Here is a 21,837-nt window from a genome sequence, read left to right as displayed (position 1 = left end):
CCAAGGTTACGTGAGATGGTCACACGGGCTGCCTTCTGATCTTGCGACCGCACCTTAGAGACCATATTGGCACACGCCTTTATCATGGCTACATCTCTGTACAAATTCTGCAAGAATGCGAAGAACCGTGGTTTTCGAAATAATGCAATTTTCCGACCTTAACGCAAAATCTTTTGGCGTTAATTTCATCTATGGCATCGTCTTGAAATTGTGACGCGAGTCGCGTTGCTTTTCCATGACCTTCCAACATATCTCCCAGTAGCCACAAATGGCCGCACTTGAGCCGTCGGCAGGAGGGGAAGGATATGTTTAAATATATATGTATATATCAATATACACACACATATATATATATATATATATATATATATATATATATATATATATATATGTGTGTGTGCATATTCATACAAATGTATATATAAATACTATATATCATCATCCTTCCCCTTCATACACTTACATTTATTTACATACATACGTTCGTGCATAGATACATTTAGTTATTCCAGGTATAAAATTTAGTTATTCACATTAAATATACACACAGAGACATTGCATATTTATTTATTCATACATTTTTCATTCATTGCATCTAAAAATGAATTTGCGCTCAATGATTATATTTCCCGTTTGTTTTTGGGAGTTTTCCAATGTATTCCACTCGCATGCATTTACGAAAGTCGAAAAATATTTGGTGAATATTTATCATTTACAATGTGTGGTAATATATTTTTCTGTGAGCATTTATATCCGTGTCCCTATATTAACATGTGTTTTGATTTATGCGTTTGCGTTGGCTTGTTTTGGATGGGACACGGGAGAAGCCTTTCCGGGGTCGTCTCTTGCTGTCATGGCGCCTTATTTCCTCGCAACCGATCCCGTTCACCAGGTCGCTAGGACATTCGCAAGACCTCCGCTCTCTCCCCTATCGCCGCCTTCCTCTCAGAGGAACGGACAGCCGAATACCCAAAGACGTTGAAGAGGCTGCAGGGGGGGGGGCGCAGGGGGGCGGGTTGGGAGTGGGGAAATATGTAAAAGAGAGAGGGCAGGAAAGGGCTTGTGCTGCGGCGCCGAGGAGTTTCCCACCTCCCCACTGCGGTTAATCTCATTCACTCCGATTCTCCCAGAAATGTCAACATTTCCTGGGAAAGAGCATTCGGATAAGCTGGAGCCGTGCGCCTTCGCGTGTGTCGTTCGGGGTTGGCGGTTGATGCTTCCCGTGCTTCACGATGAAATCATACCCTCCCCCACCCACCCAATGCTCCCTTTCTCCATATACTTCCCAATCCAGCCGCCAATCATCCCCCGTTCCGCTCCCAGCCACCCACCACCCACCTTCCCTTGCTCTTCGCTTCGGGCATTGTCGCACATCCAAACATCGGTAGCCAAATCTCACTTGCCAGCGACAAGAAAAACTAGATCAATGTTATTTTCCAGAAGATATTTTGCACACTCAGCCAAAAAAAATGTTGATATAACTCCTTTCTCTGATTTTTTATTAAAATATGCAAGTAAAATACATGAGCAATATTGGAAAAACTTTGGTTTCAGAGAGACACTGCAAGAATGTGCCGAACGTTGAAAGAATCGATCATGACGTGAGTTTATGCCTGAGATCTTGGGGGTCGAGGTTATAGCTATTCACCTCACTCTCTCATTTTTTAGCAATCAACATAATGCTGAAGCACGAAATTAGAATCAGAGCCTTTTCATTTCACAGGGAAGAACTTATTGTTGTCGACTGGTATGGTGCACTCCCGCATCATCTGAACTGCGTAGCATTTCTGCGTTTCGCCTAAGTGTAGCGAAACTAACCGACAGCAGTCAATTCTTTCCTGTGGAAATGCAAACTCAACGATTCTATCTGCGTGATATACAAATTGATTTTGACCAAGTATCGGTCTCTCAAAATGACGTAATTCTTTGTATTTTAATTTTTTAACCTGAGCAAGTTTGTGAAGAATTCTGTGAAATATGTTGCTTTGAAGAGTATGGAAGAAATTTATAATCTCGTTCCATTCTCCTAAGTTCCTGAAATTTCTGATACTATTGGGAAAAACTTTAGGTTTTCTAATTAGGTATTTTCAGTCCAAAATTTTAAAAATTCCCATCTCATTTACGCACGTAATTTTTTTCCAACAAGCATCTTTAATATTGTTTGAGCATTATATTTGGGAAATAACCTGATTATTTATATGCGCTCCGTGCCACCCAACGCCACCCTCTTTTACGTTCCCACCCTATTCCGCCCATTCCTCCCCGCCAATACCTTTGATTTCTTTGAGTTGTGAGGAAAAGGATCTGAGTAGTGGTCGGAGTGGGGGGCGGGGGGGTCGTGAGGAATTCTACGTGACTACTGCGTTCCCTACGCGCCTTCCCCCTTCCTCTCCCCCGCCCCATTCCTCTCGACGTCTTTTTACCCTCACACCCCCACCGCACTGCCCCCTGCCACACATCCAATCCTTAATGCCTTCCCTGCCACTTCCCATCCGTGCATACTCCCCTTCATCCACTTACCCTCCGAATAAAGGCTCAAGTGGTTAAGAGCATCCGCCCGGCAAGTGGAAAGATCCGGTGTTCGAGTCCCGGTTGAGGAAATATTTTTACTCTTGTGATCCGTTCGATTCCGCCTTCCCCACCTCTATTGTGTTCGTCCTTTATATGTGTTCCTATCCCTTTTCCTTATATCTGTTTCTGTATATATGAGTATTTATTCGCCGTTTGGCGGGATTTCGTGTTTGAATGTGTATTTGGCCAATGTGGCTCATCTCTATCTTCTGGCTATGCGTGCCACGAAACGCACTGTTCCTTTCCTGTATGATGTTGTATGAATTCTAACCCACTGTCCTTTCCTTTCCTTGTGTATTGTCTATTTCTCCTTTGGTGGGTGAAACTGCCCCCTGACGCCATCTCTTGGCTGAAAGAATCGGGGCGCTTGGCGACATATTAGACCCACGGATCTCAGGGTAAATTGACTATCCTCGATAGCTCAAGTGGTTAAGAGCATCCGCCCGGCAAGTGGAAAGATCCGGTGTTCGAGTCCCGGTTGAGGAAATATTTTTACTCTTGTGATCCGTTCGATTCCGCCTTCCCCACCTCTATTGTGTTCGTCCTTTATATGTGTTCCTATCCCTTTTCCTTATATCTGTTTCTGTATATATGAGTATTTATTCGCCGTTTGGCGGGATTTCGTGTTTGAATGTATATATATATATATATATATATATATATATATATATATATATATATATATATATATATATATATATATATATATATATATATATATATAAACACACATATATCAGCATATTTACGCTGAATTATTGGTTTCACCTGACTTAAGATGAAGTAGGCCGCCAAACAATATGCATTGCCTTGAGGGCCTGAAGGAAATTGCCCTAGAAAGGATCGAGTGCGCGTGGTGCCATTGTGCGCTGATGACAGTTCTGCTGGCGGCTGGGTGGAAAGGTTCCCAAGCTCAATTGGATTGCCGCAGCGTTTGGGACGGGAATCGGTTGGGTGAGTGGGGATGAAGTTGAACGAGTTTCTCGCCGAAAGGGGGGGCGAGAGGTGACACGGAAGGATTTAAGGATATGGGGCGAATGGTTTGGGTGAATGGGAGAGGGTGAGTCCCCGTCGTACTGACCACTATTTTCCCAGCTTCATTCGACCGTCTGCCGCCTAGTTAGTTGCCTAGTTGCGGCGTGGGTAAGGCGCTTGCTGAATTCCCAATGACTTGGAAGGAAAGGGATGGGCGCATCGAGAGAGAAAGGGGCGGAGGAGGCGGGGGCAGAGGGAAGGCGGCCGTACCTGGCCGCTCGTTTGTGCAATTCAGGATTTGCGACACGTAGTCTGCTGCTGTGACAACAGGTAACTCGGGCCGGGCGTTGTGGCTCCCTGCGGCTTTGGTTGAGGGGGGGGCCGCTTTCAAGGGCCAACCGAAGGATTGAAAAGGTAAGGAGGGGGATAATAGGGCCGGCAGGGTTGTCCACCCGTCCTTCGATCGCAGTGCGCCCTTTCCCAAGGACCCTGCCCCCTCACTTCGTGGGGTCCCTGCCTACCCCTTCCCACAATTCAGTATGCTCTTCTATGTGGTCCCCCGTGCCATTTTGCCGAAATCTTAACGACACCGTACCAATCGCAAGACCTCTTTTTGCGGCAGCTCTAATGACTCGCCTCATCCATTTGCTCTTATTCGCGTTGTTTGGCCTTTCAATTTATTTTGTCGGATTAACAGTTTCAGGAAAATAAACATGAATACTTGAGGATAATATCTGGGGTCTTTTCTAAGTAGGCATAAGCATCTCTGTGGTTATTTACTCTAAACTCTAATAATCTATTGTTCCTTTGATAAATATTGCCATTAACACTCATTTACGCCTTGAAACAAGGTTAGGTTTTGTTCCACGTATGTATGCATAATGCGATCACTTACCTAAACCTACATCTGCAGATATTCGGAAAACTTCCACCAGGTCATCTGGGAGGGAATGATTGCACATTAAGCATGCAGCAATAGTATTCTGAATTGTAACCTTCACCATGACTTCACATGAAAAAGGCAATGCCAATCACCACCAGATGTGACTTAGTATTCAGTGCAAAGAACTTCTCTACGCATGCGATACAATCTATTTATATCATTAAAATAAGACCAGGACAAAATATAGGCACCAATCCAAGTTTATTTGAAATGAATGAATAGTGCAGTCCTTAGCAGTTATTCTGATTTCTTATTATTTGCTCAAAAAATGGCATCTTAAATCTCTCAGATGGGGTTGTGGTTTTTCAGTCTCTCAGTGTGTGTTGTGGTTTCTGATGTTCGCTTTTTATAGTCAATTGTAGAATCTGATGTTGTCATGTTATCCCCATTTTGCTGGATGATGGCAGTTTGTTTATGCCCTTGGTAAAAAACTGAATCCAACTAAGTGATGTATTACTTCTGAGTCCTTGCAAAAACAAGTCATTATTGGGTCTGATAGAATCTTCTTCTAATTAGTTTTATCAGGAATAATGTCGAAATTTAATGGAAAAACCTTTTCACGTTCAGTCAGTCTTTGAAGGTAATTAGGCCAATATGGTCTACATCTACATTAACTAAATACCCCGCAAGCCGCCACAAGGGCGTGTGGCGGGGGCTGTTAGGAAACCACCCGTAATTTAGAAAGAAGAAAAACCGCTTGCAAAAACCACAAATTCATACATCCGTAAAAAACATGGCATACATTCATGCAATAACTCTTACACCCCGCACACATGCAAACACTTAAACTACCAACTAACATACACATGCACCTGAAGTGTTTAATGTTGCTCCGACTGGTAAATTCAATGTTTTTAATATTTCTAAAGTGACATCTACATCTACTTAATACCCCGCAATCCACCGCAAGGGCGTGTGGCGGGGGGTGTTAGGACACCACCAGTAATTTAGAAAAGAAAAAAAAACCGCGTGCAATAACCACAGAATCATACATCCAAAAAAAACATGGCATACATTCATGCAAGAACACTTACACCCCACACACATGCAAACACTAAATCTACATCTTACATACACATGCACCTGAAAGTATACCTACAGCTTTGCAGTGTTTAATGTTGCTCCGACTGGTAAATTCAATGTTTTCACTATTTCTAAAGTGACTTCGGTTTCTTACTATTATGATTTCTGATTATCTGGGGAAAGAATGAGTATTTGTACCTATCTGTCCTGGAATCTATCTCCCTTGTTTTATCTTTGTGGTCTGATCTACCTAAGTAGTGTGGGGCCATTATAATTCCTTCAGTGTCATAGTTAAACTCGTTTGTTCTGAACCTTTCTAAAAGTCTAAGCCTAGCTCGTTCTCTCCGCACTTCAAGTGGTCCCCAGCCTAAATCCCCTAAGAGACCTGTCACACTTGTGTTCTTATCATAACAATTTTAAACGAATCTAACGGATTTTCTCTGGACTTTATCTAATTCTTTTTGCCAAATTTTCTCCCACGGATCCCAAATACTTGCGGCATATTCCAAATGAGGTCTAACTAGAGCAAAATAACACCTCTCTTTAACTTTTTCATCACATTTCCCGACCACCCGTTTAATGAAGCCAAGTTTCTTTAAAGCTGATCCGCATATTGTCCTGATATGTGCTCCCCATGAAAGGTGTGGTGCTAGAACAACCCCAAAATATTTAACTTGATTTGCCGTAGTCAATACTGAACCCTCTATTTTGTAGTTTATATCCTGTTCCTCGCTTCCTTTGTTCTAAAATTTCAAAACTGCGCATTTATCTATATTAAGTGTTAATCCCCATTTATTGCACCATTCCGAGATATATTCTAGGTCTCTAGAGAGTAGCTCGCGATCTAGTTGGCTCCTTATTTCCCTGTATATCACCGTGTCGTCAGCAAATAAACTTAGATTGCTACTAACGTGTGTGCTTAAGTCATTTATGTAAATTAAGAACAGAAGAGGCCCTATTACACTTCCCTGGGGGACGCCCGAAGTTACATCTCTCTCCGTTGAGCACAACCCATCTATGACTACTATTTGTTTGCGGTTTGACAAGAAGTCTCTAATCCAATTAATTATTTTCTCGTTGATCCCATAGTATTTAAGTTTATAGTATGTAACAATTTATTGTGTGGGACTTTGTCGAAGGCTTTTTTGATATCCATGAATACTGCATCGACTTGTGTGTTGTTTTCTCCCGATATATAAGTATATCGTGAATGAAGAGGCCAAGTTGTGTTTCGCAAGATCTGCTTTTCCTAAATCTACATCTACATATACATCTACATAATACCCCGCAAGCCGCCGCAAGGGCGTGTGGCGGGGGGTGTTAGGTCACCAACCGTAAAAAAGAAAAATACCACATGCAAAAAAACAACACGGAAAATTACACCCACAGCAGCGCACACACTCATGCAAAAATCCCTTCATCCAATACTCATGCAAACACATATACCGCAAAACAACTAAAAAACTGCACCCCATGATGCAGCACGAAAGCCATCCTACAACACGGAAGCCAGGACACAACAAGCAAGAAATTGAAACACCATATAAAAATGCACCACGAAACACTCTACCCCCAAAGAGTCTGTAAAAGGCAGGGAATGCGACCCACCGTTGCAGGTAGCAGGAATTTGCCCGCGCGGAGAGGGACGAGGGATTGAATGGGAAACTTAAAAACAGATGAACAGAACATGAATGAGGTCATTCGGAAAGAATGGGTTATTATAGCAAAACACATAAGGTTAGTGGAAGAGCATGCATTTAAATACAACTAATTATTTTTTTAGACGCTGAGGGTGGCAAGTGGATTTTTGCTATCTATAACCCTGCAGTTGCTATCCCGTATTGTCCGTGGGAAGAAGGAGTCCTTGAGTCGGCTAGTTCTGGCATCTATTTCCCGAATTTTATATGCATGATCCAAGCGACCAATGTATGTAGGAGTACGAATAATTTGCGAGACCTCGGTGCTGAAACATGCGGATCTAAATTTATTTAATAATTTCAATCTTGCATTGAATCGTCTCCGTGCTGGTTGTGGATTAGTATTTTCCTACTATCAAGAAATCTCATAATGTTAGTGACAATAATGTGTTCCAATATTTTACAAGAGATCGATGTTAAAGAAATGGGTCGGTAATTGGTTGGTTTATCCCTATCGCCGCCTTTATAGATGGGAGTTATATGGGCTAGCTTCCAGTCGCGAGGCACTGAGCCTTCTTCTATCGATTTTAGAAAAGCAATATGTAAAAACGGGGCAATTTCTTCAGCTAATTCCTTTAATATTCTAGCAGGTATTTCTTCCGGACCAGGTGCCTTGTGTGCTTTGATACTACGGAGCAGATGTACTATTCCCTGCTTGGTCAGTGTAAGATCGCTCATGTGTTCCCCGGGTGGGTGTGGAGGATCATTTGGTGCGTTTGTGTTTTTGTTGTAGACGCTCTGGAAAAAATGATTTAAAATATTTGCCTTTTTCACGCTATCTGTAATGATTTCTCCATTTACGGTCTTCAAAGAGTGAACAGTGGGAAGTTTACCCTGTATTTCCCTAACATAGGACCAGAATGACTTTGGATTTTCCTCAAGATATTCGCTAAGCATTTTAGATCCAAGTAATAACTTTCTCATTGATTTCATAGTATTTAAGTTTATGTAACAGTTTATTGTGTGGGCCTTTGTCGAAGTCAAAGGGGTCCGGCTGTGAAGTGAAGTGGGTCGACGATTCTTTTAGTTGCTCTTGGGATGTATTCAAATAAACTATATCGTTACTTTTTAACAAAAACTATTTTTTAATTTTGACGGTAGCGCTGTTTGCCTCCGTAATGACAATCTGACTTCCCCGTTGTACCATCTAGGTTCCTTACTGTCGCATTTGAGTTTGGACGGGATATACGTCTTCATTCCTTCGCTTAAAATATTTAAAAAATAATTCAAAATGTTCTCTGTATTGGTTGTCAGCGTTTTTGTTTTGTATTCTGGTAATTTTATTTTTAAATATTCTCTTAGTCCGTTAAAATTTGCCTTGTTGTATAGGTACATTTTACGCTTTTCTTTTTTTATTTTACGAACTCATTTTTTACCTCTACAAGAATAGTGAGGTGAAAGAAAGAGAAAAAACAACTTTGCACTTCCACACACTTTTTTAATATAACACGACCATGGTTTCGATGCTGCGCATCATCTGCGCTGCGCAGCATCGAAACCATGGTCGTGTTATATTAAAAAAGTGTGTGGAAGTGCAAAGTTGTTTTTTCTCTTTCTTTCACCTCACCATGAAAGAATTCCACCAAGTTAAGCCTGAAACTGTTAGATTCTACAAGAATAGCCTTATGGTTACTTATTCCATCCATTATTTCAATGTTAGTAATGATATCGGTCATAGAAGTCGCAAAGATATCTAGTATGCTTTGGCCCCGTGTTGGTGATTTGACAATTTGTTCTAATGAGTGTTTTGTGAATATAAGGAGTTCTTGGCAAGAATCTTGGTTTTTGGCAGATTTTCCTACGAATTATTTGTCCCAGTCAATTGACGGTAGATTTGTGTCACCAGCGATTATAATATTACTGTTGCTATGTCTGCAGCTGAGAGTGGATATTTGTTCGTCGAGCTAGAGGAGAACATCTCTGTTAGAATCTGGGGGTCTATAAAATGAGCACACGAATAGGCTTCTGTCGTTGTAGTCCTTAATGTTGCACCAAACGCTTTCTATGTCATTTACGTCGCATTCATATCGTTGGCTACTAATATGTGACTCTACTGCAATGAATACTCCCCCACCCAATCTTTTTGGTCTGTCCATTCTGTAAATTGTGAAACTGTTTGGAAAAACCTCATTGTTTGCTATGTCTCCCGTGACCCAACTTTCCGTTCCAAATACTATGCCTGCGTTTATACTGACAAAAATATGTTCAATATCCGATATTTTGTTTCTAATGCTACGGCAGTTTAATGTTATAATTTTAATTTGGTCAATTACTTTTTGTTTTTCGATTTTATGTACGCTAAGAAAACTGTTTTGTGACGATTCGTGGTTTACAGAGGCAAAGGAATTACAGTCACTCACATTGCTATCTGTTATGTATTTAGAAGCACCACTGTTTTCAAATTTACGTGGGTTATATGTTGTTTTAACGTAAGTTTTTATTTGTTCAGATTTTTTATCGGATTTTATAGGCATAACCTGATCTGAATTGACAAAAAGGTCTGGAATCTACTTAATTTATCCCACTATATGACCTACGCTCTTGCCTACCAGCTATGCTAAACCCTCGAAACGTGTTCGTGTAACCTACGCGCTACCTACTCTGATGCCTCGGCAGTATAATGGACCCCGGAGCGATTGAGGGGTACCCGACACGATGAGAGGACGGGCCTCAGATCAACGAAGTCCGCTCCGATTCCCCGGCAAAATCCCAGCAATCTCTGATTTAAACCCTCAATGCGGCTCCATACGAGCCTTCCGCGGTCTACACGCGGCACAATACTACATATACTTAATTTAATTGGGACCTTCAACTCTACCTCGACTCGTTTCACCTCCAAGTGCATCTCCTTAAAGGAGCGCAGGATCTCTTCAGATCCATGTTCCGAGGCGTCGTTTGTCCCGACATGAGCCACAATGCGTAGCTTGAAGCAGTCCGTATTACATCTACATCTACATAATACCCCAGAAGCCGCCGCAAGGGCGTGTGGCGGGGGGTGTTAGGTCACCAACCGTAAAAAGGAACAATACCACATGCAAAACAACAACGTGGAAAATTACACCCACAGCAGCGCACACGCTCATGCAAAAATCCCTTCATCCAACACTCATGCAAACACATGTACCATTAACCAACAAATTTCAACAACAACGTATTACTGACGGCCGCCTTCATCGCCAGCGTCGCCTGGGGTATCCCGCCGCCGCCTGGTATACACAAGGGCGACAAGAATCCAGCGCCTCCCTCCTGTTGGACTCTGCGGCGCAGCGGATTCATTATACGCCGGACATTGGATAAAGGTTCCATCTCTTCCCGACCGCTGATGCCTTACCCTGGGCAGTGCCCTCGGATTAGGGGTAGCGGCTGCAGGTCCATCTAGCAGAGTATTCTGTTAAGCCTGAAATGTGACATTTTTACCGCTTTGATTATCCCCTTTCATTTGCATGAGGGTCCATTTATGTATTTAAGATATACGTATGTTGTTGAAACTGTAAAGAATTTCACAGTCGAATCATTGAAAGTTCGCTTTGCTTTCATAACGGTTGGTATTGGCATCCATGAGATAGTATATCAATGAATCAAGTCGTCTGCTTGACTATGATAACCTCTTTGGTGCGTGCTATGTTAATGATCCTTAAACTAAGGGGTCGGGAATACCTTTACCTGAATCTTTTTGCCATTGCATCACGAAAATCTTAGCGTTGTGATGCGTTAGTGGCAATACAAATACTCCTTAACCGGTTTATGCAATGGAAAAATTAATAACTGAATTTTTTATGAAAGTGCTTTTTTGATAATAATTCAGGGGAAGTAATTGTGGTATTTAATATTAGAACTTGTTAAAAATAACTTTGTGAAAATTTCGAAGAACTTATTCAGGATAGTTTCATCTGTTATTATTGGAAAATAATTTTAATGCTTGACGAATCGTAGAAGGTTTCGAATATAATTGTCCTGTTAAAGCGGGTTTATAAACATGTGAGTGATCTCATTGGCAAAGACTGGATCGGGACCACGAAGATAGGTACGGTAATGTCGACTTATATGCAAAAGTTACGCCATCTTATAACTCACGAATCAGAAGGAGTTTACCTCCCGCCGTTATAAATGTACGTTAAATGGCTTTATCTGCTCATTGCTTTGAAATATTACTTTTTTAAAAATAGATAATAATCTCTTTCTTTATGCTTTTCCTATGTCTACGCCGCGTTCAGCTTAACTCTTTCAGATTGCCTTTTATTGGCGAACGTGATTAAAATTGCCGGGGAAAGATATCATTCAAAATATGCACCAGAATGCAATTTGTGAATGTTGGTTTCATGCGATCTGTGTGCAAAATTCACATGTTTTCTCTACTCTGCTACTTGCAGTCCCTCCGAATATTGACGACAACCTGAGCAGCTCTGACGTTATCGTGCGCGAGGGGGCCAACGTCACGCTCTCGTGTCACGCGTCCGGATCTCCGCCGCCCAACGTCCGGTGGAAGCGGGACGACGGGAACAAGATAGCCATCAACAAGTCACTCACAGGTAAGGGGGGAGGGGAACCGGGGAGGGACCGGGGTGTGGACACGACAGCCTTGGGGTGGGGGGTTGGACGACCGCCGTTTGACACCACCGTACAGCGATAAGTCAACCCGGTTTGGATGCTCTCGCGTCCAAGCGCTCGTTAAAGAAAGGAGATAAACACCTGCTTGTGGACATCAAGTCTCTGGTGATGTAAGAGTCCGCTGAATGAGGTTGCCTTGTTATTGTGCTTTCAATAGAGGTGATTTCTTCCATTCCGTCAAAAAGTTGTCACGTCATTTTCATTTATTCTTGCAGACAAAAACCAGATGAAGCCTTGCAATCTTTTCGATTGTCAATGCATAATATACGTACGTTTTTTAATTATCATTTATATTTTCCCTGTAGTCATGAAATCTAACGTATTCATCTGACAAATTAACACGATATCTAAGCATTTTATCTTTCAAGTTCATATCTTCATTTAAGACACCATTGGTTTGACAAGAAAAACTATTTTTTTTAAATATGTCGGCATTAATTACATAAAATGAACTGTATTATTTTAAGTTCAATAAAATCGCTTTAACTGTATCAAATGTCATTATGTATGTCATTAAGTAATTTTACCACAGTTGAGTATATGCCTGGAGCAGTTTAATATGCTAATGTTATATACTTTGAATTATTCCAAGTATTTGATGTATTTTCATTTACTCAGGTCTATGTATTAATCATTATTCCTAATAAAAGACTCTCCATTCTCGGGATGTCACAGCGTAGGTTGGTAAACAACCTACGCTGTGACATCCCGAGAATGGAGAGTCTATCATCTGAACGCCGGGAAAATCTACGATCCCATTATTCCTAATAATACTATGTGTGTTATGATGGATTTGAATATATCTCTGCCGGTGTTCATAAATATTTTCCTTGGTGTATTTGTAACTGTGGAAAATATTGATAGCTGGTATAATATCACCATTTCATTTCTATTAAAAAAAATAAAAATTTCTAAAATATTGAGTCGCGTTAAAACCATACGGAATTCCATTCATTGCTACAATTGATTGCTAACCAGTCTTTTGAGAACAAACAAGCTTTGCAGTGGCGTTTCTGGTGGCAGTGGAGAACTCATTCAATTGTGAGCTAAATTATAACCGTCGTGTATATTACATTATTAAATTATTTTCAACGATAAAACCTAATAATGCCTCCAACAAATGGATCACTACCTTCCCTCGCAGTGTTACTCACAATGAATTTGCTCCTAATCTGTTAATGGTTGAAGAAAAAGCCAAACTTCAAACTTTTAATTGCTTTGTATTTAGTACTTTAACTTCATATACTATATTCATACTAAATGAGAGAAATTCTCTGTTTTATTTTTGCCTAAAAAGTTATTCGTCGCATAAAAATGCTTCAAAAAATGAAGCCCGTGGATGGCCCAGGTTTATTAAAACATATTTTTACCAAGAAAAAAAGTGCATGATCATAAAAAAATTTATTTGAGTCGATTGTAATGTAAAATTATTTATATTTAACCGTTGACGACTTAATACTTCATACCTAAAAAATAACGAAGAGTTTTAATTGCTAAATAATTCATTCCAATGGCGTACCAAGGATGACGCTGTTGGATTGAATGGGATATGGATTAAATATCCATAACATATTTAATTTGATAGTACCCGAGGGATGTAATGTGGTCAAGCTTTATTTATTCGTCATGAGTTGCACTTCAGATGTCCAGTGAGCATAACTGATTACTTTTCTATTTTCCTTTTGTTGACCGCGGCATTGAAGTCTCCGAATTTGAGGGTGAGGTCTTGGAATTAACCAGAATCAGCCGATTAGACATGGGTGCCTATTTGTGCATCGCTTCCAATGGAGTTCCTCCCACAGTTTCTAAGAGGATCAAGGTCAGCGTTGACTGTAAGTACATAACAATGCATTAATTTCCCATGTTACTTTAAGGATAGGCTAAGGTAGCAAAACACCCTGCCCGCACTCTCCATTTAATTTAACAATCTATTGGTGTATCACTCGAAAAGTATATTTCGATATATATATATAATATATATTATATATACATATATACACACTCACACACACACACACACACATATATATATATATATATATATATATATATATATATATATATATATATATATATATATATATATATATATATATATATATATATATATATATATATAATATATTATATATATATTTTATATATTATTTATATAATGGTTGGGTACTACACTATAAATATACTAATACAATTATTTTATTTTATATATATAACGGCGGCTTACGGGGTTTTAAGTAGAGAAAAAAAAATATATATATATATATATTTATATATATATATATAATAATAATGGGCTGACACAATATAACACATAGAATAGAATAGCAACATTTAAAAGGACACTCACACGGTAAATTGTTCGAGCTTTCGGCCCTCTCAGAGGCCTTCTTCAAGAGAGACTATATACGAGGGTCATCCGGAAAGTAGTACCCGTTCGTGCCGCATGAAGTGCTGACGACGCGAGTAGCCGCTGGACGAGGTCAGATAGCTTCAGTGGCTTGTCTGCCTTCTCTGAGCCAAGTTGCGTGACGCTAGCATTGCCTGTGTTGTTTCTGTGATTGTTTACAATGTTTAAAAAAATTGAGAACGCCGCCAGTTGTGAAGTGAGGGCAGTGATTAAATTCCTCAATGCAAGAAACGTTCGCCCATGTGATATTCATCGCCAATTAAAGGAGGTGTATGGAGACAATGTAATGGACGAGTCGTCTGTTCGGCGGTGGTGTCGTAACTTCAACATGGGGAGGGGGAACACACACGACGATGAGCGTTCGGGGAGACCGTCTGTCATTACAGACCAACTGGTGAGCTCAGTTGACGAATTCGTGAGGAACGATCGGCGCGTCACAATTGATGACATCTGTGAGCATTTTCCCAATGTTTCTCGAACAATTGTTCATGAAATTGTTAAACACCATCTGCATTATGCAAAAATTTGTGCAAGATGGGTCCCTCGCGTATCTCAATGAGCTGGCGGCGAAGGACTATGCAGCAGGAATACAGAAACTTGTCACACGTTATGACAAATGCCTTAATTTGCTTGGAGATTATGTTGAGAAGTAGTTTAAAGTATCCTCTTTCAAATAAAATTTTTTATGTTTGTTAATATTTACTTTTGTGTCTTTATTTCACGAACGGGTACTACTTTCCGGATGACCCTCGTATATATAATGGTTGGGTTGGGTACTACACTATAAATATACTAATATAATTATATAAATATATATATATATAATTTTAAACCATAGAAACCCAAAAAAGGACACTCGCATATGATTTTTGAAGCTTCAACGGCTCGGCCGTCGTCTTCAGAACGGCGTTCTCGGGGAAGAGCAGAGAGGAAATTTGCGGGGGAGAGGTGAGGGAAGGAGGGGTAAGGGACCAATAGGAAATGAACAAGGGGGTGGAAGGGGATACGTAGGAACCTATATGATGCATTCAATGGCCTTCATTCAACCCGGGTGGTTTAAATGACTGGGTCACCCAGATATGCGCCATCTCGCGGGTTCTCACCTCGATTATACTAGCAGATTTGGCAACGGTTTCGATCACCGACACGGAGAAGCAATCGTCAAAAGATTCATTGCGGGAACAGTGTGAGTAGGGATGGGATAATTAAGGAAGGTGGGAGATTTGGTGGAATATCGGTGTTTATTCATGCGGAGGGAAAGTGTGGTCGTGCATTCACCCACATAGAAGGCAGGGCAGAAGTTACAGAAGAGGCGATATATGGTATTTCTTGAGGTACAGGTGGCGATCGGTTGGGAGTTAGTTCTAAGTGAGGGGTGGTCTTAGAAGATGGCAGCATTTACAGCGGAGGCGCCGTGGCGGAGGGGGGGAGTTAGGTCACCACTCGTAAAAAGGAACAATACCACATGCAAAACAACAACATGGAAAAATACACCCATAGCAGCGCACACACTCATGAAAAATCCCTTCATCCAACACCCATGCAAACACATGTACCATTAACCAACAAACAACTGCACCCCAAAATGCAGCACGAAAGCCATCCAACAACGCGCAAGGTGATCAGATGGTGGATTTAGGAAAAGCAGATCTTGTAGCTGAGTTAATTTGCTGACGACACGGTGGTATACAGGGAAATAAGGAGCCAACTAGATCGCGAGCTACTCTCTAGAGACTTAGAATATATCTCGGAATGGTGCAATAAATGGGGATTAACACTTAATAAAGACATATGCGCAGTTATGAAATTTTGGAACAAAGGAAGCGAGGAACAGGATATAAACTACAAAATAGAGGGTTCAGTACTGACTACGGCCGATCAAGTTAAATATTTGGGAGTAGTTCTACATCTACATCTACTTAATACCCCGCAAGCCGCCGCAAGGGCGTGTGGCGAGGGGTGTTAGGACACCATCCGTAATTTAGGAAAGAAAAAGAAAAAATAAACCGCATGCAATAACCACAAAATCATATATCCAAAAAAAAACATGGCATGCATTCATGCATGAACACTTATACCCCACACACATGCAGACACTCAAACTACCAACTAACATACACATGCACCTGAAAGTATACCTAACATCTCTATAGTGTTTAATTTTGTTCCGACTTGTAAATTCAACGTTTTTAATATTTCTAAAATGACTTCGGTTTCTTACTATTATGATTTCTGATTGTTCGGGGAAAGAATGAGTATTTGTACCTATCTGTCCTGGAATCTATCGTCCTTATTTTACGTCCTTATTTGTGGTCTGATCTACCTAAGTAGTGTAGGGCCATTAGAATTCCTTTAGTGTTATAGTTAAACTCGTGTCATACTTTAAGGTGAATGTGTATGTAAGATGTAGTTTGAGTGTTTGCATGTGTGGGGTTTTTTTGTGGATGTATGATTTTGTGGTTATTGCATGAGGTTTTTTTTCTTTTCTAAATTACGGGCGGTGTCCTAACACCCCCCGCCACACGCCCTTGCGGCGGCTTGCGGGGTATTAAGTAGATGTAGATGTTTGTTCTGAACCTTTCTAAAAGTCTAAGTATCGCTTGTTCTCTCCGCACTTCAAGTGGTTCCCAGCCTAATTGCCCTAAGAGACCTGTCACACTTGTGTTCTTATCATAACAATTTTTAACCAATCTAGCAGATTTTCTCTGGACTTTATCTAATTCTTTTTGCCAAATTTTCTCCCAAGGATTCCATATACTTGCGGTGTATTCCACATGAGGTCTAAATAGAGTAAAATATCACCTCTCTTTAACTTTCTCATTACATTTCCCCACCACCCGTTTTATGAAGCCAAGTTTCTTTAAAGGTGATCCGCAAATTGTCCTGATATGTGCTCCCCATGAAAGGCTTGGTGTTAGAACAACCCCCAAATATTTAACTTGATCGGCCATAGTCTGTAGACTACGGCCCCCTATAGACTGAACCCCCTATTTCGTAGTTTATATCCTGTAGTATCAAAGGCAGTTTGTCTGTGTCTTGGACAGAATGTGGAGCACCCACCCCGAGTATCTCGGTTGCTCACTCAAATCTTCTGCTCTACCCCTGCGATGCATCGTTCCCCTTCGTCATTTTTCGTTTCAATAAAAACAGCCTCGTACCCCAGGCCATCGAAAACGACCGGGGATTGCCCCAACAACCAGGGGATGGATTCGTGCGCCTCGGAGATCCACGCAAGGGATAGTCATGAGAATCTATCCAGTCCACGCTCAGCAGACTTCCCTTCCGTCTTTTTTTAATCGGTTTCTTTTTAATTTCACCATCTTACCTTCTTACGGATATCTCTCGTCTCCCTCCCTCTGCTCGGTCTTCGTCGAATGTTGGAGGTTGAAAGCCGACTTCTGGGGATGTTTAAGTAGTTTGGAAAGTCAACCGCTGGCGCTGGGGGAAGGGAATTGGATGGAAGGGGAGGAGGTTCCTGATGGGATGGGGGCGTGCGGGGAGAGACGCTGGGGGCGGAGAAGGGTACGGGTATTCGGGGGCAGGGGCAGAGGGGAATGAGGACGAAGGCGAACGGGCCTAACAATGGATTGGTTGAGTGGAGTGTAGACGAGGGCAAAGAACGGCATGCTGGAGGAAGATTAAACCGGGGGGGGGCTAGAGAGAGGGAGAGGTGTGTGGGTGGGGGTAAGTGCTGCATGTGGACGGGAGCGGGGGAAGGGCGGGAGACATGGAGGACGGGAGTGACAGTTTGTGTGGGCGCTTTGGAGGGGTGAGCAGAGGGGGGTGTTGGGGCGATTTTCAAAAAAGTGGAGGCGTTGTGTGAGGGGATGGATTGGAGGGGCGAGAGAAGGGAGGCGTTCCTTTGAAGACGTGGGGAGAGATGTCACTTGAAAAGGGTTGGAAGTTTGAACAGGAATATGAATGAAGGTTTTTATAAGTCGAGCAGACGAACCTTCCCCGACAGCCAAAGATATTCCGGGCCCGGAGCATGGTCCGATGGCAATGTATGCTCTCTCGAAGTCTGCCTCGAAATCTTGATTGATCGCCGTTCTGAAAGGTTATGCGGATGAATAGGAATGGTCGTTGTTTCGTGAAACCCGCGAATAACTCTAATACGAAAACAGGTCCTTCTGTGTACATGCAAGTGGATTGGAGAAGATATAAACTGTAGATTTTTTAGCGTGAGAGACCAATGCAGCTTCATTAAGCACTTGATGAACAAAAGAAGAGTTAGTTATATGTATTAAAGATAAAATGAGCTATGGAAATGTTTTTGAGCTAAACGAAACACTAGAACAATATTTTAAGAATGAAAAGACTGCTATCTTTCCATAAATTATATCACTGACGTGGCGGAGGAGTTCCGAAGGGCCATATAACAGGCAAGTAAAATGCTGTAGGTAATGTCTTCGCAGGCCATAATGAGGGCAAAAACGTTGCAATGTATCATATAAGGAATGGCGAAAGGAGAATCGATATGTTTTGCTTAGAGAAAACAAAGATTAGCGGGGGGATTCAAAGCAGAAGTTTTGGCGGATTGGCCGTGTTACTGAAGAAAATTTAGGTAAAAGGTTGTTAACGTATACATCTGTAAAGTAGTGATGTCAGATAGATATGAAGTGAACCAACAAATTTAGCAATAAGCAAGGTTTATATTCCTTTGTTGAAGTTATGTAGAAAACCTTAACATCTACATCTACATAATACCCCGCAAGCCGCCGCAAGGGCGTGTGGCGGGGGGTGTTAGGTCACCAACCGTAAAAAGGAACAATACCACATGCAAAACAACAACATGGAAAATTAAACCCACAGCAGCGCACACACTCATGCAAAAATCCCTTCATCCAACACTCATGCAAACACATATGCATTCCTACGATAAAACGCAAAGCGTCACCGAAATGCTCATGGATTTGGGGTGGGAATCATTGGCTGAGAGACGATTCAATGCAAGATTGAAATTATTAATTAAATTTAGATCCGCATGTTTCACCACCTAGGTCTCGCAAATTATTCGTACTCCTACATACATTAGTCGCTTGGATCATGCATATAAAATTCGGGAAATAGATGCCAGAACTAGCCGACTCAAGGACTCCTTCTTCCCACGGACAATACGGGATAGCAACTGCAGGGTTATAGATAGCAAAAATTCCACTTGCCACCCTCAGCGTCTAAAAAATAATTAGTTCTACTTAAATGCATGCTCTTCCACTAACCTTATGTGTTTTGCTATAATAACCCATTCTTTCCGAATGACCTCATTCGTATTCTGTTCATCTGTTTTTAAGTTTCCCTTTCAATCCCTCGTCCCTCTCCGCGGGGGGAAATTCCTGCTACCTGCAACGTTGGGTCGCATTCCCTGCCTTTTCCAGACTCTTTGGGGGTAGAGTGTTTTGTGGTGAATTTTCATGTGGTAGTGATGTTTCACATTTTTGCTTGTTGTGTCATTGCTTCCGTGTTGTAGGATGGCTTTCGTGCTGCATCATGGGGTGCAGTTTTTTAGTTGTTTTGCGGTATATGTGTTTGCATGAGTATTGGATGAAGGGATTTCTGCATGAGTGTGTGCGCTGCTGGGGTGTAATTTTCCGTGTTGTTTTATTGCATGTGGTATTTTTCCTTTTTACGGTTGGTGACCTAACACCCCCCGCCACACGCCCTTGCGGCGGCTTGCGGGGTATTATGTAGATGTAGATGAAAGCTTTTAGGTATACTTTTTTGTGCATGTGTATGTAAGATTTAGTCTGTGTGTTTGCATGTGGGTGGGGTGTAAGTGTTCTTGCATGAATGTATGGCATGTTTTCTTTGTGGGTGTATGAATTTGTGGTTCTAACATGCTGTTTTTTTTCCTTTTCTAAATTACGGGTGGTGTCCTAACACTTCCCGCCACACGCCCTTGCGGCGGCTTAGGGGTATTAAGTAGATGTAGATGTAGATTAAGGGGTACCCGACACGATGAAAGGACAGGCCTCGGATCATCAACGAACTCCTCCTAACCTTCTCCATTCCTACATTCCAAAAGCCCCCAATTTATGTATATCCTCCTGCTTCAGAGACCATATTTCTGCGCCGCACGTAACTACTCTATATGAAAGTTTTAACGAGCCTATTCGTAATATCCTTACTCAATGTCCCCATCATCAATTACTTCCTCCTTGAGAAAACTAATCTTCTAATTTGATCAGTGAATCAAAACATAACCAAGATTCGTAAACTGTTCTAACTCCCCTTGTTTTTGTACTCATATTTTAATGTTTAACTTGAGCTTTCTCTTTCTGGAAAACCGAATAGCCCTGTTGGCATTTATTCTCATCCCATATCTATATTTCGCTCTGAATTTCCAATTTACTCAGCAATGCTTGCAACTTCTTGGCTGACTGACAATTGGTCATTAGCAATCCTAACTGATTTTACGAGTCTGACGCCGAGTTTCATTCCTACCTCCAGTTCTTCCCTTTGCTTCTCTTTAATCATTTCCTCCATATAAATAAATGTACGTTGAACAGCAGCGGTGATAATGGATAACCCTGCCTTACTCCTGTTTCTAACAATGCCCATCCGAACTCTCCCTCCTCACCCGCACCTGAGCAGTCCGAGACGTGTACATGTTCCGGTAATTTTTCACATTACCATACAGACGGATACATTGATTGTATTCTGTGTTCCTCTCAATTAGTGATTTCATTACTGCAACGCGTGCCTCTCCCCTTCCTAATCCCAAACTAATAAAATTATGGTTTGGTAATATCTATTTGTGTAGGAAATATTTTGGATTTATTTGAATTTAACTTTGGGTTAACCATTAATAAGAAATCGTATTAATTCCGACGTTAAAATAAAATATCTCTAGGTGTGTTAGTTAATACTGAAGAAATAACTCCTCAATTGACAAAAATTACTGTTATTTATCTTTACAAACTTGTTAATATACTACCTGTGTTAAATATTTAGGGTAATCCAGTGAGCCATTGGCTATTAAAGTTAGGTGTGTTATACTATGAAACTGCCAATGCTTTTGATTAAGAATGTATTTATGAGGGATACCAATTGGATTAGATATTTCTTTAGTAATAAAGACATCGTGAAACCGAAGTTTCCATCCCCGACTCGCACACTTAACAGTCTGAGACATGTACAGGTTGCTAATCAGCCTCCTTTCCCCTTTATCTATTTCTATTTTCTGAAAATATTCATTAGTTTTTCACAATTCACTCTATCTAACGCTTTTTCGAAATCTACGAAACAAGCAAATACCTTCTGGCTGTATTCTATATTCCTCTCGATTAATAATCTTATTACTGCAATTGCATCACGCGTACCTCTCCCCTTCCTAAAACCAAACTGATCATCCCCTATGTAATCATTTGCTCTACTCTCTATCCTTTTGTTGATGATCCTGAGAACAAATTAGCTGCATATGAAATTGAACTAATTGTTCTGCTGTCCCAACACTATTTATCCTTTACCGTTTTCCGGACAGATTCCTTCCCCGTTGAACGGTTTTCGCCGAATAAAATCAGTCCGGTCTTTTTTTGATCACAACTTGTATTGTTCTGTTATCCCCAAGCAATGTCCCCACTTACCTTTTTTCAATAGAAGCTAACATTGATCTG

At 41.1% G+C, this 21,837-nt stretch overlaps 1 protein-coding gene across 4 annotated transcripts in view; it reads left to right on the top strand.

Annotated features, from left to right (window-relative positions):
* The window catches only part of LOC139689564 (lachesin-like), an 846,240-nt gene that overhangs the window by 709,000 nt on the left and 115,403 nt on the right, over window positions 1-21,837 (top strand). For all 4 annotated transcript variants that reach the window (XM_071586723.1, XM_071586722.1, XM_071586724.1 and 1 more), the window contains 2 exons: window positions 11,580-11,738; window positions 13,521-13,649. In XM_071586723.1, coding sequence (XP_071442824.1) covers window positions 11,580-11,738; window positions 13,521-13,649 — 288 coding nt within the window. The remainder of the gene's footprint in view (window positions 1-11,579; window positions 11,739-13,520; window positions 13,650-21,837) is intronic.

The sequence above is a fragment of the Hetaerina americana genome, unplaced genomic scaffold, assembly GCF_022747635.1.
Source record: "Hetaerina americana unplaced genomic scaffold, ioHetAmer1.1.p SCAF_25, whole genome shotgun sequence".
Taxonomy (NCBI): Eukaryota; Metazoa; Arthropoda; class Insecta; order Odonata; family Calopterygidae; genus Hetaerina; species Hetaerina americana.
The sequence above is the reverse complement of the archived record's forward strand: the minus strand, read 5'-3'. Positions and strand labels throughout refer to the sequence as shown.